Here is a 25,098-nt window from a genome sequence, read left to right as displayed (position 1 = left end):
TTTTCCCTCTATAGCGTAAGAAAAAGAGAAGTTGAATAATAACAAAAAAGGTGTTAGTTGTAGAAATATTTGTGTTAATTTGGTGTCAGAATGTTTAATTTAGCAAAGTAGGGTGTTAGTGCCAGTCCATTATCAATGTGCACGGATGTGCAATTGCAAAATATTGCAAGTAAAACATGTCTCAATCAATCAAAGGATTAGCGCATTTAATGCAATTAGTTCTTTGACCTGAGGTGTCAAATAAGCTGTAATCACGAGCACCTTCACCAACATATTGCAAGTTCCTGTGGGGGATGTGCAAACAAATAACATAAGTAAAATTAAGTCATTACCAATTCTAGTCATTTCAGTTTGTTCAGCTGAGGGAAAATGGCAAAACCCTGTCTGTAAGACAAACACACTGCCTCTCTGTAAATGGCCCCTCTTGTATTAGCCTTCGATTTGCCATTGTCAAGTCACCGCTGACAAACATGATGTTGAGGAGCTTAGAACTGCAGGGCTTTTCAAACAGGTCCTCATAGTGGTTTTCATTAACCACATCAATCAAAAGGGTTCCGTCACTTATTTTTCCCCAAATGAATCCTATTGAATTGTCCTCCGGGAGAACATAGTTGTTTTTATCTGTGATCTTGTGTGTAGTATCTTTTTGTTGTGTGCCAGGTGTTTCAGCAAGTCTCTTTGTGACTTGCACCAGTTTTTTTATAACTTGCAAAGGGTTCTTAAATGGAAAGCATGAGATGTTGTTTAAAGCGCACATTAAGTTTGCAGCGTCATCTGGCAAGTGTTTCAGTGAATGAATGTTGTATATAGGAAAGGAGGGTCCATAGAAATCCACTGCAGTATCAACAAATTGTTCCAAAATGTGTGCATATCCAAGGTAGGTCTCCCTCTTCTCATCTTTGTCATCCAAAACAATAGTCATGCCAACACTAAGACAAAGAAAATGCTGGTACTGCTCAGAGTACTGGCCCTGTGTACAGCACAACCTGAAAGCTCTGTTGCTTTCCATCGGTCTAACTCTTTGGCTGCCTTGAAAACTCTGCTGGCAGTGCTCCCTTTAAAAGAGTTATTTTGTGGTCTAGTTAGTTCCTCAGGGTCTTTTGTAGTCTACAGCCATCTGGTCCACGCATCAGGTATGTCTGTAGCCTTTTCATTGCTCCAAGACAGACCAGGTACATGTAGTCAGGAAGGAACTGTTTCACAAACAAAATACTTGCCGTAACAAGAGGTGATATTTCTTTTTGATGGTCAGTGTATCTACCATGGCTGAATGCTTCATCAGCTCTGTCTTGACTGGGGCCCTTTGACAAATACATTACCTTTACCTCAACCTTTTGTGCTACTGCAACACAGTGCTCACATCCATGAAGGCTATTGTGACTTCTAATACATTCGAGAAATGCTCTGGCTTGTGTGTCACAGATGATAGCTTTCACTTTTACTGTATTTACACAATTTTGGTGTGAAATGCCATTCTGTAGGAGTCCTCAACAGAGTCAGGCTTGCTGGACCCATGATACAATACCACAACAAATGGTTGACTGTCATTAATTTGACCAAGAACTGGCCAGAAACAAGTTTTGCTAGATTTCGATAAGGGTATGCCATCTACATTGACTCACAGCTCAACTTCTCCTGGCACTGTTTTCTGCAAAATATGTTCAAGAAGGTACATACATAGTACATATATTGACCATTACATTTGTTAAGTATTGGTACACCCCGTGGTGTTTCAAGCAGGGTTCTGGCATCTTTGGGAAGTCTATGCCCATGATCTGAGCACGTCAAGTAGCTCATTTAATGCCTTGAGAGTCTTGTTTGTAGTAGTGGCCCAAATAGACAAGTCTTTATGTAAAGATGGTATGTTAATGTTTGAATCTATAGGTTTATCCAACTGCTCAGTGTCACTTCCACTGGAATCGGCATATGTGTAATACTCCGGTTCCCCTTTGTAATTATTCTCAGAATCTGCTGTGTCACTGTCACTACAGCCTTAGTTCCTTTGTACTTGTTTCCACCACTGAAGTGGATCCCTCCATCACATCTCCTCTGCCACACTTGGCTCCATTGACCTCTCCGAGCTGCTATTGTGCTCAGCTAAAGCTTCAACCATTGCCCTTTGCCGTCGCCATTTTCTTTTGTACTCAGAGGACATGGTTAGAAAATCTGAAATTTCAAAATAATTCAGAAAGGAAAATGTTAAGACAGTGTTGCTAGTTTCATTTACTGGCATTACATCAAGTACAATTTTTCCATGTGCTGCTATGAAACGACCTTGTGGCTGCACAGTCCTTTCATACACTTAGCTTTGTGTGACAGCAAGCACGAGGCTATATTCGATGTGATCCTATGATATTAATGTACTACTAGATGTCTTGTATAAATGGCAGAAGAAATTCATTTGATTTAATCAACAACGATAGTTATTTGTGGGATTTTTAATGAGTCTATTATTCATTTCAAACAGTTTCCACGTACTGACCACTGTCTCATCTTAGCTTTAAAGTACTGTGTGATAAGATAAATAAGTTAATGTATGCAGCCTCTATACTGCCTTTCTAATTGCGGCCATCACAGCCTGAATACAACTGCGTGAAATGTGTATGCTAGCCACCTGGGGTGGCCTACCATGCACCACGTAGAGCCAACAGTCTGCTGGCAATGACCCTCCTTCAAATAATGGGTAAGATTTCAGTGAATTCAACATCTGAGGTGATAGGTTGAAATGACAACCAGCATACTTTTGCTCTGCGTGGCACATGGTTAGACACCGTAAAAGTTAACAACTCTGGCATGTACAATCAAAAAATTACGGCGGATAGCTGTCATGTCGGCCAATGCCTGCAGATATATCTATTGAATCTCACAAAATCATAAAATTCACACACCTACACGCCCACCACAGTTCTCACGTCTTGAGTCTTGAGCGCCAGATGAGGTGACATGAGAGGTCTTGCAAGATATGATGGTCATATTGTGTGTGTTCGGTGTGTATCATGGGATCAAAACAATGAGATAGGAATATAATTTACATGTGGATATATACATAAATGGCATAAACATGATTTTTATGTTTAAAAAATGGGCGTTGAGTAATACAAGTCGTTGTATGTGGAGTGGATGTCAGTGTAACGTCTGATCACAACCATTTCACAACCAAATAAATTGTTTGGGCCAGGGACGCAACGTCATACAGGGACATACGTAAGCCGTAGGTGTTAACTCACTTGCATCCAAGGGCAGTAATGGTAAGTGAGGTTTTCATTTAGCCATTATCAGAAAGTTCAAAGGTCCAGTTCCTTCAACAGATTTGTCTCAGATGTGTGCAAACAGCTTCATGTCGAAGTGTCCTTGAACAAGACGCTGCACTCAGTGTTACCAGTAGTGAAATGTGAAAGATACACGATGTAAACGTTTCTCCTGTGTTAAAATCTGACCCCATTGCATTTAATGGTTGAGTAATATTTTGCAATTTAATTAAAGAGGTCACTACAAGCCACAGAATATTTGTTTGAATGTGTGTTAACATTTATTCTTTGTGAACCCTCCAAAAACATATTCAAACACATATGGAAACATATCCAAACACTTGGTCTTGTGATATTTATTTGCATGGAGACTACGGCTGCAACTAATGATTATTTTCATTATTGATGAATCTGTGCATTTGGCTCAATTAATCAATTAGTTGTTTGGCCTATGAAATGTCAGAATATTGTGAAAAATGTCAATCACTGTTATCCAAAGCCCAAGGTGATATCCTCTTTTGTGCCGACCAACAGACCACAACCCAAAGATATTCAATTCACTATCATAAAAGACAAAAGAAACCAGACAATATTTACATTTGAGAAGCTGGAATCAGAGAATTTGGACATTTTTTCTTAATAAATGACTCATTGAGATGAATTATTTGGATTATCAAAATAGTTGTCAATTGATTAATCGACTAATTGTTAGAGCTCTAATTGAGACTATCATTGGCTTTTTAAAAAAATACACTAATTGGCCTAATTGGGTATCATTTCAAAGCTGAATTCTTAAATTGACATATCTCAGGCATGTTTTAGACCATATTTAAGCAAAAAACATTACTAAATTGTTGTAAAAAATAGACTACTTGGATTGAAAGGGTGCTTTAAAGATCTTTTGTAATTTCATGTTATGTTTTTTAGTTGTTTTTAACCTCTTGGGTCCATATTGGCAAATAATTGTTTTCATTTTAAGAAGTCATCTAGTATTATGGATTCATAATACTGAAAAATGAAGATGTTCAACTTTTATAGGTTAAACACTTCCACACCTCAGTTTGACTCAGTACCTGCTGCACATGTGGTGTCCTTACAAATCACAGCCGTTGGCCTTATGAGGTTGCCTTAATTAAAGGTCAAAATTTTAAACTCAAATGCAACATTTTGGACAGCTCTGTAACGCAAATCCATGGGGTCCCTCACAGTTTGCCTGCACAAGGCTGCACTCTTTTCTCTTTTTTCCCAGCAAGCTCAACATCCTCCCCCACAATCTCTCTCTCTCCCTTTGCTTTTGGTCTATCATAATTGCCTGTAATCATAATTTCATAATTATATGTAATTTGTAAAACTGGCAGCAATAGACATTTGACAAGAGGCTAGAAATTTTGTGTCTTCTCCATCAACATGCTACGTGCCAGATAATGTTTTTCAGTTACATGAAGGTACATTCATTTTCATTTTCCTTTATTTCACTGTGTAAAAGTCTTACTGAGATTAAACTCTCTTTATGAAGAGAGACCTGGCCAAGAGGGCAGCATAGACATTGCTACAACAAAATACAAAATACATACAAAATACAATACTAGCATACACTACAAGTGAGGCAGGCTGGACTATGGCTTGAATTATATGGGAAATTAACCTGCATCCATCACATGATAGCTGCTTTCACACCACAACAGGATGATAGAAAGGAATTTTACAGTTAATTAAAATTCATATTCATATTCACAGACCTTTATGGAAATGAAATATTTTTATAGAGCTGATTTCAGGCTGTTAGAGAGCAGATATAAAGGTGGCAATGGACCCTATTTCTTGCTTTGTGATTTTATTTGATTTTATTTTCTGGTGTGTTAACACCAGAGAGGTGACAAAAATAATATACTAAGAAAAGTCAATATGCATGCTGAGAGCACTCGACACACACACTTTAGATGTTTTTATTTTATCATGTTGTTAATAATTATTATTATCTGGTCCTGTGAGGAATGATATCTCATTCTGCCATATATATATATACATGAACTTTAAATGTAGGCTCTACTCAAAGCTGCGGTGAAACAGTTCTAGAGAGAACATAGAAAACAAAGCAAAAAAAGCTTTTTTTGCAATCATGTTTTGAAGTTTAATTGCCAGCAGTGGTAAGCAGTTGTTGCAGTTTGACATCTGACAGTCCACATATTGTATAATCTCCTGTCAGAATTTCCTGTGTTTTCTTGTAAACTAACTGTAAAAACAGTGTACTATAATAATTCGTGTACAGTACATACTGTGTACAACTAGTAGTATGGAAGTTTGTGTCGACCGCTGTCCAAGGTGCTGATTCAGGAACATCAAAGTACTTCAAGAATAATTGTCAGTAGTCCTGCTGCTAAATCTGACAGGATGAATCACAGCTGACAGGATTTCCCTTTTTAAACATCATAGTTATTTTGGGAAACATGCCAGTAATTAATTCAGGTTTTTTTTCTTTAAAAAGCTGTTTCAGTCCACCTCTCTGGTATTTTTATCTGATACTTTATCACATTGTGGTGCCATTATTTTCCTCATCATTATCCGTACCATGCGGTGCACTCTGTTTAATTTATACAAAGCTTGTAGTATTTTGCATTGCTAAAAGGTAGAGCCCCCCAGGAGTGCAAGGCCCCCTGCCTTGTGGAGGCTGCGGGTGTACCTTTATGACTCACTTCGACATTACTCGTCTTGACCAAACCTTGAGTGAAGATGCATCTCGGTCATGCTCTGTGTTTGAAAATGATCAAAGCTTACGTTTTTCAACTTTGATAGGTCAAAACTGATGCACAACTAGTCCGATGCTGATGAAAGGATTATGCATGTTATTGCTGATTAGCCAGCGGGCTCCTGCATCATTCGTAGGGGGGTGACATGTGTACTGCCTTGTTGTGTTGAGCTGTTCAACAAACCAATAAAGTGTGTTTGTCTGTCAACTTTTAAACCTTTTTAAAATATATATCAAAGTGTGAATTTTACACGTCTCCTAAATGGATACAATCTCTTTAACTTTTAATGTTCACAATTGTAAATTGGTCTTTAAAACGAAAGAAATGCATCATCAGACCTTTGGTGATACATCTGAGGGGTGTCTTGCTGCGCCATAGATGCATTTAGATTTACACTTTTGATCTTATCCACAGCAGCCTACAAATAGAACAGCTGCAAGAATGATTTTAATTCTCAGGTCACCAACGTTACAAGCACACAAGAGGAAAGAGTACGAAACAGCGTCCTGGAAACACTGTTTACTTTATGATTTTTAAGATTTTTATGCAAATGAATATTCCAATGAAATATCTGTCTTTGTGTGTTTGCAGGATTCAGTCCGGCTCTTACCTCAGCACTGGCTGGTTCACGCTCATCCTCGCAATGGACATGTGCAAAGAGATCCATATCTACGGCATGATAAATGACACCTACTGCAAGTAAGACACCAGCTATCACCTCCCCTCCTCCATACAGGGATGAAAAATGCACGTGTTCCCACAAAACTTAGAAAACTAGATACACATTCACAGCAGCGCCGGCCAATTGCATGCTTCCCATAACTGCGGACTGCCGTGTTGGAATACATTCAGCTTGGATTTAATGGCTGAATTTCTATGCTGAAATCCATATTGGGTTCTCTGTGCCGTGAATACCATTATGTGTCCCTGCCTAGAATACCCAGCAGGCTGCAGAGTCTCTGTCGCTGCGGGTGGCTGGATTGCAGCACCCAATTCCCCCTCTGCTTAAAGTTTTATTTGTATATCGGCCTGGTGTCTTCTCCCTGACTCTTGGGTGAGTGATTACTGTCTGACTGCGAGGCCATAGGAGGGATGACAAACAAGATGCTTTTGCTCTGGGCATGGCTGCTCAATCTCTAGTCATCTCAGTCTTGATTGAAGCTGACTCCCCCTACTCTCTCTTTCTGCGTCTCCCCTCCGCTCTCGCAGCTCAATCCCAGAATCAACCACTTTTACCTAATGTGTGGTGAAAATCCTGCCTTTTATCCTCTTCATGTTTCCTGTGCACAGCGGGAGTTAGAATAAAAACAGCCCCAGACCAGGGGCGCCGGATTTATTTCAAAAGTGTGGGGGCCAAAAAGTGTGTGTGTGTGTGTATGTGTAGTGGTACATTGGAGACTCTTGCAAAACTTTTGTGGAATAACTATAGCTTGCTTGCATTACAGGGTGGCGGTATAATTCCAAACACAAAGCAGCTAACTAGTGCTTGTGGGATTAGATCAAGCGGAAACAACCACAGCTTGAAATTGAAGCCAACGCAGAAGTCACTAGATGCTGGCTCCAAAAAATCCCTGGTTTCAATAGACTCCCACTCAAAAAGCGTCAACTTCTCTCATGAAATACTATGTCAGTACATTTTTTCAATGAGTCATTATGGTCTCAGTATCTATTTAGTGTGCTGGTGATCATTTTGGAAATTATTGCTCCATTATTACGATATAAAGATGAGTAGTAGCTTTGATGTCTTCTGTGTGGGTGTTGATTGGACTCTAGGACTCATACCGAGTCAGAGAATTGTTGCAGTATTTCGGTAAGTTTAATGTTACTTGATAATGATACCTGCCATGTTAGTTAGCTAATGCTAGCTCAGGGTTCCCAGAAAATTAGCATTAGCTTTGGTCCGAAGTAGCAGGGTGTGTTTCCAGAATGTGAAAGGAAATACGCCGCACTCCTTATTTGGAAGGTTCTGGCTCCAAACAACCAAGATGGTGCTGACTGTGAACAGCCGTCCAGTGGGTGACATCACATCTTGCTACAGCCATCTTTGTGTACAGTCTATGGATTAGATACAAGCTTTTTTGTTCAATTACCCAAAACTACGAGTTTACAGGACAGTAACACTTCTACAGCTGAGTAACAGCAGGCAGGCAATAGGAATGTTAATGTTGTCTTTTTGTTGTAAGCAGCCATGCCCCAAATCCATATTTAACGAAAAAAAACATTACTTTCCTACTGCTTCTGCTTTGCAAATCAGCAACCATGCTGTTGTGAAAATGACATTCATAGCCTACAACTGCCTAAATAAACTTTGGGAACACCTCGATTGCTTTTACTCAAAAAGGAAATGCTTTGGACCTGTCATTTCAATGCAATATCATGAATTAACCAATTCACACAAACTTTCAAAACATGTGTGTTGACTGGCTGGTTGCCTGCGTGTGCAAAATAGGTTTCGCTGATGGGCGTAAGTGTCTAATTAAAAAAACAGTCATTTACACAAAATATTCTCCACATTTTATGTTTGCCTGCTTTATTTAACCTAATGTGAATGAGAATGATTGAAATATAGGGGCATTAATACAATGATTCACGACTTAAAAAGATACGTGGGAGGAGGATAAAGTAGGGGGGCCAGTGGTCACTTGGACACCCTACCTCCGGCTCCTTTGCCCCAGACACATGGCAGAGAGGAGTGATAATTCAACCAGCACGGAGGATTTTATAATTCAGTGAGGCAGTTAAGGGGCGGTGTTCTCTCCCTGCCTGTCCCATACTTATTTTCCTCCTTCCTGCGTGAGACAGGAGGATATTGTGTGTCTGAATAGACAATTTAGTGTCACACAAAGTGCTGTTGGCAGCAGACTGCTCCAGTACAACAGGAAGAAGTGATGTTTTGTGTGATGATGTTTTGAAGCCCTAGCCAGAATTGACCTCAGCAGTTGTGTTGTAATGGAACCTCAACAGGTGCTGCAGAGAGGGTGAAATTGAATTTATTTGTTAACGCTAGTGCGCACCACTGTATGGCACAGAGAAAAGAGGCAGTGATTGGGCTGTGTATTAAGCTGGCAGACAGCCACAGTGGCTATTTTGCTGTGGACCCACTGGCTGGCTGTTGTGATGGCTGTTTTTCTTCTGTCTGTGTTCATTCTCCCAATGAAATTGTTACACAAGCTATCCTCTCACAAAGCTGCCACTTGCTATTAGAAACCAAGTGCACGATGAATCTGCTCTACTGCTCCTGTTTACTGTACTTCTGTTTTTAATGATTACTCATTCTTTTTAATGGTGTGAAGATGCAAACTGTAAACACGGTGACTCATCATGAGATGCAGATCAGAATGGCTTAACTCACCTTCAGTGCATTACTCAGTTTTTCGGATTTTTTCACATTTATTTTGGCTCTGGATAAAATTAAGCTTGTCATGATGTTTTACAAATAAATGCAATTTAGTTAAGGGTATTTATTGAATATATTTGCCTGCCAACAGCAGCTCCTTTTTCAAATGAGAGAAACCTGCTGGAGAATTTTGCCAGAGGCAGCATCTCTTCAAATTGCTATATGCTGTCCTGAAGGATCTTTGTCAGTTTAATAGTTTAATAATTTAGTTATTTATTTTGTACTGACTGGAATTTGTCCAAAACTGTCTGGAAGAATTTTTTTTTAAATGCAGTGGCTCTACATTTTGTCTCACACGGAAAATTATATTTAAACAGTATACTAATATTTGTAACATAAATTAATGTATACAAAGAATTCAAATTTCATTAGTAGAACCACTTGAAACTGATATTGCACAGACTGAGCACACAGCACATATCTATATGTCCAGCTTGGGTAAATATCTAAGTCATACTGCTATTATATGCAACACAAAGATTTTGGGACCAGGCTGCAGAGATTTGATCCCATTCAGCAACAAGAGTGAATTAAAAAGGCCCAACACTGATGTTGGGCAATACGTTCCAGTTCATCTCAAAGATGTTGGATGGGGTTGAGGTCAGGGCTTTGTGCAGGTCAGTCAATTTCCTTACAGACTTTATGGACTGAAACAGGAAAGAGCCAAACACAAACTTTTTCCACAAAGGTGGAAAAACATTATTGTCTAAAATATAATTGTATGCATTAGCATTACAATTTTCCTTAAAGGATATGGGCAACAATTTTCTGTGTTTTCAGATTTCACGTTTTCAGTCTGCGGAGAGTAGTTCTGTGTAAAGCAGACACCACTGTGCATGCGCAGGAATGTGAATCTGTTCACAGAGCTTTGTTAGCTTGCTGTGCTACATATCACACCCTCTTGACTTTGTGTTGAAGTTCTTTGAGAAATTTACAATGTAGTACAAAATCAAGAGGTTGTGATATGTAGCACAACAAGCTAGTGAAGCACTATAAACGGAAATGCATCCCTGCACATTCGCAGTGGCGTCTGCCATACACAGAACTACTCTCCGGAGACTAAGAAAGATGAAAATTGCCAGCCATATCCTTCAAGGAAAATCTTAATGCTACAGCATACAATTATATTTTAGACAATAATGTTCTTCCAACTTTGTTGAAACAGAACTACTCTCCAGAGACTGAAAACGTGATTGCTGTTATTAGTCTTTGGAGCGGATTCTGAAAAACCTAATGTGATCGTAATCTTCAGGCTGAAGGAACATGTAATTCAGTGCAGCAGTGTGGCTCATTGATGTTTTATTAATTGTTTTTGAACAACAACGGAGGTCTACGGCACAGAGGAATTAGACACATAACAATACTTGTCAGTAGTAATTCATTGTTAGTTTGGCTTTGCACATGAGATTTGTTGAAAATAGGAAAAAAAATATAGAAAATCTCCAGCCATAATCTTTAACTGGAACCAAGGAGCCCAAACCATGAAAATTAGCCAAAGACCAAAGAAGGGGTGTCCACATACTTCTGGCCATAATTTGCAGTTAACATGAGACTTCACTCACTCAGTTTTTTACAATCACATATATTATGGCACGATAAAATATCACCTGAAAGACAGAGAATAATATGTCCTGTGTTTGATAAGTAAGGGTAAAAATCTTTCTTTCTCTCTCCCCTCAGGTCTGAAGGTTACAGAAAAGTTCCCTACCACTACTACGAGGCCGGCAGCCGGGACGAGTGTGCAGAGTATCTCCTTCACGAGAGCGCCCCTTACGGAGGGCACCGCTTCATCACAGAGAAGTCTGTGTTCGCCAAGTGGGCCAAAACTCACGCCATCAAGTTCTTCAACCCACCGTGGCAACTATCGTGACCCTGGCTGAACCGACGTGGGAATACAACATCATTTTCATCATCATCAACATCTTCAGGGAACATGCTGAGTCTCTACGCTGACAGAAACGGTGTTCCCTAATGTGCACAGATATTCTTTTTGGCACAAATTCAAATATCAATATATCCATCAATGACAGTTGTTTGTCCAGTCCTGGTTGGTTCATATCCAGGAGGTGCTTAGAGGTGGAGCCTCTATAATCCAGGCTCCTGTTTATTTGACAATGGTCCCTCAAGCAGACAGATATCCATTATGGATGACCAACCAGGACAGCACTGACATATCTCATGTTCTTGAATATTTACTGTTTTTCTCCTTAACTTGAAAGCTGAAGAAAATGCACAGCACACTGCGCTGCACTGACTAATCGATCCGTTCGCTGCTCTTTGAGTCTGGCAAAGGATGCCTCGAAGACTTGACTGAACAAAAATAAAAAAAAGAAGGAGAAAACAACATGAAGAAGAAACAACTGTCCGTCAACTCGCAGTGACCACAGCAGCTCAGATGTCCGCAGGCGTTTGCACATTGCAAAGGCTGAATTTAAATGTTCCAGACTGTAGTTGGAGAAGAGCTCAGCCACTGCAGAGACAAGTCACGTTGCTGTGAACTTCTGACGAGCTTGGCTGCTCTGTTTCCTCTGCGTGTCTGTCTTCTGTCAGGCTCTAATTAATCTATAGCGAGTATCATTCAGGCCTTCATCTCCAACTGAGGGAGTATTGAAGGCAGATGCTTTGTCAGTTTCAATTTACTGTGCTCCGTCTAAAGAAGCTTCAACAAACAAGGTCATTTGAAAAAGAAAACGCAAGCGAGCAAAATTCATGTTTATGCCGGATTTAGAAGTCGAAGGTAAATCAGAAGTGTAGATGTAAATCTGCTTTTTTATCGTTATTCTTCTTTGTTAAGTTGTGTGTAACCTCACACAATTTGAAGATGTCAGCTTTTTTTTTTCTTTTATAATGCTGTGAAACGGAGTTGTAAAAGACACGTTGTGGCGTTTGGCTTGATGTACGGATGGATGAGTCGCTAATTTATTCTGCAGAGATAAGTTCCTAACGCTTTTTAACAGTGTGCCATTGACAATGTGAGCCTCACAGCACATAGAGCAATGTGCAATTAGAAACTCCATCCTTACAGAAGGAGTTAAGTCATTTGTGACCCCACAGAGGGAGAGATTTATGTGTGCAGTGAAACCGTTTGAAGTTAATTGTATTCTATTATCATTTTGTGCCTGCAATACACTCTGCAGTTCATTGTACAGTATAGAGACAGAGGAGGATGCACTGGCGCTCGCTCTCTCTGTCGCTCATATTCTTATCCAGCTTTGTGCCTCTTTGTGTACAGTATCACTGTGTGAACATGTCTATCCATTTGTCTTTGGACACAGCTTGCATGTCTCCTGGTTTGGGCCGTTACATTTTGAATGCATCTGTTCTGGGACAGTGAAGAATAATCAGTGAACTGCTGAGGTGTGTTGGTTGGATGGTAGCTGCGGAGGGCTCAGACAGTCTGGCTGTGACTGTGACCCCCCCCCCCCACTCCCCCCCCGAGGCTGTGATTAGTGTCCCGGTCAGAGCCGCGGCCCAGGGGGGAGGACTGGAAGGATTCAAAGACTTCTAATTTAGGAGACTTGATGCACAGGGTTGCTGATGACTGTAATATACTGCAGCTGAGTTTCACAATGTCACTCCTTACTGCCACAGTGTGCTGTTTACACACATACTTTCTCTATTTTAGGCTATTTTCTTGTTAGCATTGATTGCTGATTGGCTGGTCAGTGTTCTAGGTTTAAATTACTAGCTTTTTCCAGAGCTTTCAACTAAAAAAGACTTACTATAAAAAACAACTGGGAGAGTTTTTACATTTTAACATTGTTTCTGCAACACATCACTAACTATAATTCAGAGAGAAGCAGGTCCTAACTATACATCTAAGTATGTTCTTTGAAACAATAGCCATATATAACCTTGGCATCTGAAAAACTAGGCTTTTTTTAACTAGCTTAGTTCTAGTGGCACTGTAAGAACTCTCTGGGTATCAATTGTAAAAATATTAGAACCAAAAATTGTGATTTCTTGGAATTTTTATTGATTTTACAAAATGTGTAGTTGACTTCCTGACTATTCTAAAAACAAGCGAGAAAAAGAGGTTTGTGGTCGCACACTAAAGCAGAAATAACCACAAAACACATTCGAACCTCAGTCGCACATTAGCTGACGCCACGTTTACGTCATATTGGATGGATGGTAGAGACCTGAAAAAAGATAAGCGTTCACGTCATCAGACAATTCGAGACAGTTGTATGATTACAGAGTTGGTTGAGTGAGGGTTGAAAATACTGTGCATTGACAACATAAGTCTATATCCGTTAAATTTGGATTTGGCGTCCATATTTGCTACATTTTCAAGTACTTCTGTATTATGAAGCACCAATTGGGAACATTGGCACCTTTAGAGATGTCAGTTTTCCAGTCTCGGCGTGAACGTTATTCATAAATTGGAATCTTGTAATTACAGTAACTCCAATATGACGTGAACGCAGCACTAGCACAAAGAACACTGTGTTGTTGCTGCATTGTACAGATACTTTGTCTACAAAATATGATTTATTTTGTTATTCAGGATTAAGTTGATACTAACTGAACATAATTTTAGCGGTTCTTCAGATGCAGTGGAAACATAAATAAGAATGTCCAGTTTCAATTAGTTCCTGAGCTTAATTATTTGGGTTTCTTAGCTCCTAGAACATTTTTGGCTAAAAAGCAGCCAACTTTAACTTTTTAAAGCAAATTTGTGCTCAATATTTTTTTATTTTCAACAGTAACAAACTGATACAATTAATTAACAATTAAGACAAAACATATCGAAAACCACAACACAAGAGCAAACACAAAAACATTTAAAAAAAAACAAACAAAAAAAACCAGTAGTATTCACAACCCGGTGAATTTAGATAAAGTGGTTTTTCGTACTTATACTGTTATATTTTTTACCCTCATACTTACATATCACTCTTGAACATTCCTCTTTCAGGTATATTGCTAAGTAAATTTTAAGCAAATTTAGTTGTTTTGTTTAACTACTATGATCTTGACTAAGGTCGGGGATGAACTTTAATGCACACAGTGTACATCTAAAATCATAGCTACTGAGCTGACATGCTAACAGAAACCCCATCCCCTGATGAAGACCATGTGATACAGCTCCGGAAAACACTAGTAAGTGGACCTTAAGTTGGAATTATTCTGTCAAATTAAGTCAAGTATTAACCCAGACGTCGAGACATATTTTAACCCGCAGATTATCAGAATCATGCTTACTGAGTCGTTGTGTGTCAGCAGCACGTTTGGAAACAGGTTTGGCTGCTTTTGCATCAGGAACAGAAAAATCAGATCCTTCTTTGTTTTCCAGACGAAACACGGTGGAAGCAAGGTACCCCTGCGCTTACAGAGACTGTCCTACAACTCAAAACTCAATAGTTGTCCGTCCTCTTGTCACCTTGTCAAGCAGAATGACAAGAGCATCAGCAAAATGTAAAAACCCTCCTATTTTAAATTCCTCCCGGTGTCTCTCAGCGGATAGAAGACGACCGTAACACAGGCAGGGTCACGGGTCCGATTTCCTCTGGGACGACACGTGCTCGAGAGGTGTTCAGTCCTGTCACTGTGAGCAGCTGCGAATCAAAGTATCCACCACACAATATATGTAAAGTAGAAATGTCTTACAGTATTATTTTTCCTGTTCAGAGAGCCTGATGATAAGATCCGGGCCTCGACAAGAGTTATAAATTGTACTTCTTTCTGTTCCTGTGGGAAAACAGCCACAGATACCGAAGCGTGAATTCATGCAGTATGCCATGCATGTTACATGATTAAACGTACATCTTTTATACGTTTCCACTCAGCCTGTGATTGTGCAGTCATCTGGCAGCTCTACCACCAATCGGCTTTACCTCTACTGTACAGTATATCCAACGTTAATTGTAAAGCACTTCACGCCAAGATGAGAAATTAACTATTCTAGGGAACGTGTTTTGTCCCCATGATCAGATTTTTAGTTGTGTTACAGTGCATCGTTTGAGGTTTTCTTTTAAATTGTTTGCTCACAACGGGAAGAAGAGCGCCGTGTTCTTTCTGTTCATCTTCCACTCTCCTTTTGTTGAGTTTTTTTTTTTTTTTTTAATAATGGTGGCTTTTACTTTTTGTTGATGCAGTGGTTTGTGTGCAGCTTTTTTTATTTTCTTTTTTTTTTTTTCTGCTGCTGGTTGCATGTTGCCAACATTTTCTGCTGCTTCAGGCTGTGCACTCGGTTATTTTCTGATCAACAAACACTCCATTGTTCTCAGCCAGAACACACTGGAAGAATACCTACGGATATATTATACAGTATATTATGGGCCTCTTATAGGCTCTCATGAATCATCTCTGGCTTACAAGAAGGGGACTGTAGTCATATTCGCTGTGAATAAGTAACCCCATGAAAAAAAAAAAGGCATAAGCAGAGTGGGAGGCAAGATAGTACACTTTTTTAATTTGCAGGGTTCATTTTAGATTTCAAGGAGATTTTATGAATTTAAAAGAATATTTTTGCCCTAAATTCTTGCTCATTTTTTATTCTGTTTCTCTTTGTCTTCATTCAAGGCTTTAACAGATCATATAACCGGCCTAATGTTATGTTACGAGCAGCCAAGTGTGCTCGGAAATGGTTTCCTCCGTTCTCAAACCTGAGGCTGTTTTATCTTTATACCTCGCTGTATGTATGCAAATAGTAAAACACACATAAAAAAAAAAAAACACTGCTCTTCCTCTGCTGCCCAGCAACAGAAGTGGAAGAAAAATGAGCTCCAATTGTCTGTTGTTGAATAATACAAAGTTAAAAAAGCAAATTGAAGGTCACGTCCCCTAAAACAGAGCTGGCTTTAAAAAAAAACAAAACAGAGTCCTGATTATAACGCCTGGGTCTTGAGGTCTGCAGAACAAAGATGTGAATTTCATTATTTCTCACTTTTTTAAAATGCTCTCATTATTTTGGCTCTTTTTCCTGCTGTGATCAGTGGAGGTAATTACTCTCTGTTCTGCAGTTCACATTTTAAAGAACTTTGATTGTCTGACTCCACGTTGAAACTTCTTCACCTTGTAGCGTTTTATTCATCCCTTCCTGACTGTTGTACTTGTTGCCATTTTTTAAAATGACCCAAGTGCTTTCTTACATTGAAAAACTCTTTTTTTTTCTCTTTCTCTTTTTTCCTGTGTGCACGTTTTAAGGGTATTTTTTTGTGTTGTGAAGCACTTTCCTTTTTCATTTTCAGGTCAAGTGTCCTTGTGAAATGTGTAACTTTGGGTAAATTTGAGTTACATAGAATGTAATATAACACTGAGGTTGTTATAATGAAAGAATTTTTTTGCTAACACAGCTAACACAGTCCTTTTATTGGAGGTAAAGTAACATCCAAATGCTGCATGGATTACTGCAGATTATTGAAATGTACATTTTGTTTTAAAAAAGTAGTGAATATGTGTATTATTCTGTCATTTGCTGTCTACATATTAGCCAAGATTAGATATATTGTGAATGTTCTTATTTTTACCAACGTGGATTCTGTCTTCTGTGTCTTTTATTCTCTGTGGGGATTAAAGAAAACCTAAAACACGTTTATATATTTAAACTCATTTGTAAACAAAACAGAGTAAGCAGCATCAGAATGTAAGAAACCCAGTGAGATGTATTCATGTTATATGAATGGAGCCCAAGCTGAGCTGTCATCTCAAATCTGGCGTCTCATGAGATTTTTAAAACATCACTGAAGTAGCAGAAATGTGCTGAGTTCAGACGGTTCTTGAGAGTTTAGATGAGCAGGAGAGTTTTTATGTAACCTGCAAATAATAATGCACACATTCGTGGTTTTTTATGATACAGTATTGAATAAAGTATCGAGATAGAAAATTAAAGGGGCACACGATTTAGTACAGCACTTCCATAAATTAGGGGGATTCACAAGAGACAGATTTTAAATGGATGTTCACAATCTGAGCAGCAGATGCTGCAGATATTTTGACTTATGAAGTATGGGTCAAGCTCCAAAGACGGCAGATCCTACATTTCCCGAAATGCAATTCCAGACCATCTTGTAGTCAGACCCTCCCTGCCCTCTTCTTTCAAACTCTCCATCCCCAGTTTTGTAACATTGGCTCTGAGTTATACATTTGTACTCTCATGTCATACTGAAATCTAATTTTCAACAGCAAATACATTTTGTGCAGAAAATAATGCCACTCAGATTTAGAGCTGCAACGATTAGTCAATGAATTGGTTAGTTGTCAATCATTAAACTAATCACCAAATATTTTGATAATCAATTAATCGTTTGGAGTCATTTTTTAAAGAAAAGCTGAACATCTTTGGGTTTTAGACTGTTCAGGACAAAACAAGACGTTTGAGGAGGTCACCATGGGTTTTGGGAAACAGTGGTTGACATGATTCACCATTTTCTGACATTTTATAAATCACACAACTAATCGATTAATCGAGAAAACAAATTGACAAAATAATCAATAATGGAAATAATCATTATTTGCAGCCCTACTCAAATATGTTTATGGTTACATGGAATAATAATAAGGAAATGTTAACAAAAGGCTAAAAGTTTCAAGCCAGTTTCACCCCTGACTGCTCCCAATATAACAGATGGATGTGGTGAGAAGTGTGATCTGTTGCACCTGTAAACACACCCATCAGTGATGTCACAGGTTCCTGGAGTACAGCTGCAGCATTGTGAGAAGTTAAACCACCGGAGGACAGCAAAAACAAGATTTTCAGGGAGGTTTAAGTCACTTTAATAAGAGTACCTGCAAAGTTTAGGGAGCACAAAGCACTCAGATAATGTTAGGGGCAGATGCATTTTTTTGGTTAAATATTGAAAAAGTCTAAAATGATATGAAATAGGAATATCAACTTTTTCTATATTTAACCAGAACCATAATATTTCCGTAAGCTAACTTTAACCAAAGAGGTTTTAATGCCTAAACACATATGACACAGGAGGTAAACTGTGTTACAGTCCTGCAGAAAAACTCAATGCATAGTTGACAGGAGAAAACACTGCCAGAGAGCTGCAGAGCTGCAGAAGACACTGAATAGTACTCATGCTGACTACAACTGACCTTTATGTGTAAAATTAGCAGAGTTTTCCTTTAAATATAGGCTGGCTGAACCTTGATGTGGGACAGTTTCAGCTTCACTGAAACTAACAGGATGTGTTTGGCCAGGGCTCATTTCAAGAATGTATAATTTCTTGCTCATTTAGTATTCATTGAAATACAAATCTCTAACTGTCATGCAGTTCCCAGGAGGTTGCCAAGTCTTGACTTTCATGGTATTTATCAAAATGTTCCACAGCACAGCAAAGTAAGCTTGTTACTCCCCCTATGGCTTTAGTTTAATTATTGACAGTTGTCTGCCTGAGATGACCAGCATCAACATAACGTCTCCAGCCCTGCAGGAGACATTTAAAGCAGAAGACACGTCGGTCCAAACACGAATCTGCTCAGCCGCTGAACATTGTGCCAATTATATCTTATTGTGAAATAAACCAAGGTGTTTGGTAACGTATTCTGAGCTGACCACATCAAATCATGAGGCTCCTTGGTCCTCTATAAAAAAAAAGCCTCAATACAATGACATGGCTGATGTATTAACTAATAACTAAATAGCTGCGAGCGGCTCCAAAGCCCATTCATTTGTCACAAGTGCTGGGTGGAGCTGTGCAGAGAGCTCGCCATCTGAGCAATGGGAATAATGGATATGATGTAATTTGCACAAGCTTACAACAACAGAGAAACTAATGAACCGTCGAGTAAATGAAAACAAAAAACGTTACCTTGAAGGGAGAGAAACAACCCTTCATTTTCACTTCAGCTACCTTGACTGTGTTAGACCTCAATTAAATTCCACCCTCAACCCATATTTACTTGATTTTTTTCCTTCCTTTTTTTGTTTTGCTGGCAGCTGGCACGCGTTAGTGTTTTCTGTTACGTGCGCAGCTTAACTGAGCAAGGTCAATGAGACAACTGGAATCTTTTCAATTCAGTGTTTGCAAATTTGTCCTCGCACAGTGTTTGACCTCTGGAACATATTTGCAGGAGTACGTGCTATCCAGGGCCAGATGGTGCTACAATATGTAGCATTATCTTAGCTCAGGGACACTTACGGTGGTAGTTATAAAATATAAAGGATGAAGGAATGGAAGGAAAAAAGGTAGATACATTCTACAGAACTGTTTTCTCTACTCTCTCTTTTATAACACCTTTCTGAAGCACATATCTGTTTTTAGGGATACTGTACTGACAAAAGTTAATATGAATATTAAAAACACTTGATTTTTTAGCATACTGTTGATGTACACTATTGCTTTACGTTCAATAAAATGTGCAAAGGAAACAAAGGAAGTATTATGCAGTCTTTGGAAAAACACAACCTAATCTGCAGTTTGATTGCTGTCTGTTGCTGCGTGTACAACATCATGTAGCAAAAACTGTATCCCATGACGATTAAAACAAAGTACATACTGTTTACTCTTTGTAAACTGTATGGATTTGGGACAAAGCAAATGTGTCTTGCATAGATTAAAGAAATCTCTCACATATCTGAACCTCACAGCAGCCATGTTTCCTGTTAATGTGACCAAGAGCGAAGCATTGAACCCTTACATGCTCTCACATTTACAGAACAGTCAATATTTTGGGAAATATATAGTAGATTATATATATCAGATGAGAAGATTGATACCACTCTCGTGTCTGTGCAAAGTATGGACCTTTAGCAACTTTTTTTTATTTAAAAAGAGCCAATTGACTTATCTAGTAACTTTTGGGGGGACCTTAACTACTCTCCCTTGAAGAGATTTGTCAGTATTTCTTAGTCAATATGCTTTCATGTGTTCAGTGAGTAGAAGTGAGCAGCAGCACATCATCACATTTAGATTGATTGAATAATAGCAGCCTGAAAAATAAAAGAATGACAGAGCTAGTTAGCTTAACTTCATTTTTGAAGTTTCATTTTTCAAATCTTGTATATATGTAATTTGTTATATTGGGACCTCACTAATATGCAAATTAGAGCATGACGTAGCCTAATCTAGCGACTTTTTGTACAGGCTTTAGCTACTAGCAACACTGGTGCTGACATCCTCACAATAACCTCTTTTAGCCTGTTCAAGGCAGGAATGTTGTGCCATTATTCTGCATTGCTGTTCTGTATATAAAAGGTACGAACACGGAGTGGGGGGGCATCGTTGTTCTGCCATTAAGCCGGCAGCTGAGGTAGTCACATTGCCAGATTGACGTTTGTGTAAAAGAGACAGCCGGCATGGCGGGATTACACACACCAGATGCTGACATTATTGTGTTACACATCACGCCTTTGATCCCGGAAAGCCGGCATGCTATCTAAAATCACACTGCGGCAGCTTAATAGTGGCAGTATCCCGGCTATGTTTAGCTCAGTGTAAAAAAGCAAAGCTGGCATAATGACAGGTCTTCATAAATGCAATATTGTGGGATCTCTGTATAAAAAATGCTAATGACAATGCTAACATTTGATGTCAAGCAGGTGTAATGTTTACCATGTTTGAGCATGTTATCGTGCTAGCATTTGCTATTTACCACAAAACACAAAATACAGCTGAGGCTGATAAAGATGCCATTAGTTTTGAAGGTTTTTGATCATGAACCAAAGCACTGGGCAAAATGAAATGTTAATCTGATGATGACACTAGATGAAAAGTCACGGAAACACTCCAGAGAAACAGACCGACATTGTCATCCCTAGAGCTGTAGTAGTTTAACCCCCTTTTCAACCACAAATGGTAATTTTTATATTTCTGTTTGTGTTAATTAGGTATATTCATTTATCTTGGTTGGTCCCACCTGTTTCCAGTCATGCTAATCTTAACTAATAGCTAGCATGCTACTAAGCACACAGACATTAGTATCCATTTTCTCATCTAAGTAAATAAGGACATTTCCCAAAAATGTCTAGCTATTAATTTAAAGTTGATCTGGATTAAAAAAGGGTTGGTTATGCCTAAACTGTAAAAAAAAAAAAAAAAAAAAACGTAGACATGCACAAATCTTCAAAAATTGCCACATTCTTGTTATCTTGAGGAGAAAGTCTGATGGTCAGTGTTAAAAGGTTTAACTCCTGGGAAGTGAGTTGTCTTCACATTTGGTTTCTCATAAAAATTCATGCTCTGAAAATGTTCTTATCTCGAGAATTAAAGAACAAAAACGTCCATGTTAGTGTTTGTAAGTTTGTGTTATTTTAATGCTGATTCTCTTGTATGCTCATGTTTCAGGCTTGTACTGTAGTTGTAGTTTCTGCTTCGCTGTTTTGTCTTCTGGAAAGTTTTATTATTCATATAATTTTCTAGCATACAGGCATCTGTGCAAATCTCCATTTGCATCACATGACTTTTGTACCCTGAATCTAAAAGTTGTTTTTAATAAATGATTGAACCTTATTATCCATGTTTCTGACATTTCATTCGGTCCAAGTTGTCAGCTCTCCTAAATGGAAACTGTCTCCCACGTTTTACTGAACTGTTGCACTAATGACCATTTTATTGTTTGCTGACAGATGTACCCAATTAGTCGGGTGTGTGTGTAACAGAAGAAACGACAAGACATAATTTTTGCAATTTTTATTTCTCATGGTATGTTTTCTATTGCATTATATATTAATCCCTCACTTGTTTAACCTTCATGGTGTTGGGAATACTGTACTAGTTTGTGTTATTGCTCCCTCTACAGATTGTTAGCAGACGTACTGCGTCATTTCCAGTCTCTCGTCAGTCTGCATTAAACTTGACTTTGCGAGGTAGGCTATGTATTTAAGGCATCATGATTATAGAGTGAGAATTCAATGTTCTAATGTCGATTTAAGTGCACAAAGCAGTTTGTTCATTCATAATATCATGAGAGTAGATGAACTGTGTAGTTTTCTTTTGAGGATTTTACTTGTAAAGTGAGTTTTGAGAGATTAAACTAGCTAAACATGTTTATGCTTTGTTTTCTTGACATGTTAGGCGTTAGCTATTGTTGTGAAGATAGGATAGGATAGGATAGTCCTCATGATAGCTGTGGGTGCTAATTTTTTCTTTAAGGATATAAGTATTTGTCTTTGTGTGTCAGTTGATAATGTGGAACACATCAAGTGAAAAAACATTATAACATATCACCAGCACATAGCACAGATCTCCAGCTGCATACAAGGCTCAAACCGTGTGTTTGTGTTTGTGTGTTTGCACCTTTGAATGTTTGCAACTCATTTGCATGTTTCATGAGAACTGTGGATGAAATGTGTGCTGACATTATGCTTTTTGGACTCGGTCCTGTCCACTTGGCATACCACTCGTGTTTGCTGCCAGATCCTTTTAATTGGTGTATTTCACTGGTTTCAAAGTGGCCAGTCAGTCCAGAATTTGTGTCCATTCTCAGTTTGTGGCAGAAATAAATGAGATTCCATGTGGGAGTGAGCAGCGAGTCCTAATTTTCTTTCCCGTCTGCTAAGTTTTTAAATTATCTATAACATTGTGAAGTGCATGAAACATGTAGGAGTGTGTCATTGAAATCCTGCAATAAAATGGATTCACAGAGAGGAAGTGTCTTTCAGAGCTTTTATTCTCGCTTGTGCACAAGAGGGACCATCAGTCTGTGTAGACTAATGGACACTGAAAAGAGTTAAGCATTTTCCATTTTATACCTGATATCACACCCCCAGAATGGCAGTTAAGAATAGCACAAAAGAAGTTGTGCTATCAGGAGATTATCACATTAGATACATCAGATGGGGAAATCTGAGGGGCCCTAAGTCCTGTTTTTCCATTTGCCTGTGCTTCTGTAGAAAGTAATATTAGTTGAACTCTACTATATGTATCATGTGAGTAAACTATGTGTTTTGACCCGTTACTGCCAGTAGTTTACTTTTGCAGTCTTCTACAGTGGATCCATAAATCAAGAGTCTGCATAACACATGTCTAAGTCAAAACATGAATTTGTAAGGAGTACAATTAAATATATAAGAAGTCAAATTTCCATTACAGAGTGGATTGTGTTGTAATTAATTCCATGCAGGTTTCTTCTTGGCTCTTAACAATATATCCCTGTAGTCAATCTGGTGCCTCATTAATGAGTTGCATGCAGCAGACATCACTTTGATCGCCACATTTTACCCCCACCTCCCTAAAGAAATATGAGTGCTACACTAATTGCCTCATGTTTATATTGATTACACCCACCTCCTCCAGTAGTCGCTCATCCTCCCATCTTTTCTTTCTTTGAGCATATTGAGCCTGTCAGGAATCAGGAGCGTTCGGAGGATAAAGTTTATGGGCTGGCTCTAAATGTCAACACTTTTCAGATTATCTGAGGCAACAGAAAACATTCAACTGTGACTAATTGCAGCTCTAGCTCTGACAAAATAAATCTCTGTCCTGTCATGGATATCTACAATATATTCTTTCACAGTCGGTGTTTGTACTCCTTGGAAATTTTCTACAATAATTCAAACACTATAATTGCAGGAATAAGTGTTTCATATCGACTGCAGCTGGGATTGTGTAATATATGACCACAAGCTAAATAATGTCTCAGTTAATGTCCCTGTTTACAAGCATCTCTTCCCATCCTTTCATCAACATTGACGTAATCAAGGTTTATAACATCCTATGTTTCCTGTGGGCCTGCAGGTAATTGAATCACACAGGAAGGTCTTCTCTCTGGAAAGCCTCCTTTGCTCATCACAATCAATCACCCCCCTCCGATGCCTGTTTATACTCATCCTAATACATTAGCCACAAGTTTTCTTTATTCATTTTCAGTGCATTTTCAGTTTTATGCTGACGACGCTCTGCTTTGTGTGACAGCAGACAGAAGGGATTGACCACTCTGTCAAATACACTGCTGGTGGGTGTCAGCTGCTTTCAAGGTACATGAGGATCAAGGGTGACTGTGAAAGAGTCCTGGAAATCAATACCTTTTCTTATAACACACTGCTTCACATTCACAAAGTGACACACAGTCACAAAGTCTTCTGCTGTTCTGCTTAACAGCTCACCTAAACACAGTGATTTCCTTAAAGCAGCTATAATTTATATCTTTTATAAAACAATGTATCAAATCATCATGTCTATGTGTTGCATATGGCTTGTAGTGATGAACCTACAGAGAATTATCTGAAGCTGCCTTTGGTTTCACTGAGCTTTATAGCGAGCTTCAGCTCATTGTTTAGCTGTCCAGCTGAAACTTTACTGTTTTGTTTCACTTTCAGCACTCTCATAGCATGGTTTTCAGCTGCAGCAGGCAACTGTTTTCAGAGAAAAAGCTCAAAAAACCTGCTGAGCACTCCCTGCTCAGCACCAAACAGTGAAATAGACACAGTTAACGACTAGCTGGTGAACATAGTGGAGCATTTAGCAGCTAAACAGCCAGATATTTCCCTCAGGAGTTGATAGAGAGTGAAAACAGAGCTTAAGGAGAGTGAATGTTGGATTTAATTGTCCAGGTGGACAGAAACACAAATCTAAAAGAATGATAATGTTGCTCTGTAACTGCTGGATGTGGAAATAAACAACTGTTTCCTAACAAGTTTGCAATGTTAACTTGTAAGGTGATGATGATGTCAGTGTTTTGTTCACAACTTGTTTCTGCTTCCTCCAAGTGCACTTAAGCACTTAAGTGCAATCAGCTACTTCTCTGATATTCTATACTTCACTACTACTACTACTACTACTACTACTCCACTATATTTCAGAGGGAAATTACT

At 38.8% G+C, this 25,098-nt stretch overlaps 1 protein-coding gene across 2 annotated transcripts in view; it reads left to right on the top strand.

The window, feature by feature from the left end:
* st6galnac3 (ST6 (alpha-N-acetyl-neuraminyl-2,3-beta-galactosyl-1,3)-N-acetylgalactosaminide alpha-2,6-sialyltransferase 3) overlaps window positions 1-16,147 on the top strand; it is a 95,509-nt gene extending 79,362 nt beyond the window's left edge. For both annotated transcript variants that reach the window (XM_042429386.1, XM_042429387.1), the window contains exons 4-5: window positions 6,587-6,694; window positions 11,073-16,147. In XM_042429386.1, the coding sequence (XP_042285320.1) occupies window positions 6,587-6,694; window positions 11,073-11,262 (298 nt within the window). In that variant the 3' untranslated portion in view covers window positions 11,263-16,147. The remainder of the gene's footprint in view (window positions 1-6,586; window positions 6,695-11,072) is intronic.
* The last annotated feature ends 8,951 nt before the right edge of the window (window positions 16,148-25,098 follow it).

Source organism: Thunnus maccoyii, chromosome 12, assembly GCF_910596095.1.
Source record: "Thunnus maccoyii chromosome 12, fThuMac1.1, whole genome shotgun sequence".
Lineage (NCBI taxonomy): Eukaryota > Metazoa > Chordata > Actinopteri > Scombriformes > Scombridae > Thunnus > Thunnus maccoyii.
The sequence above is the reverse complement of the archived record's forward strand: the minus strand, read 5'-3'. Positions and strand labels throughout refer to the sequence as shown.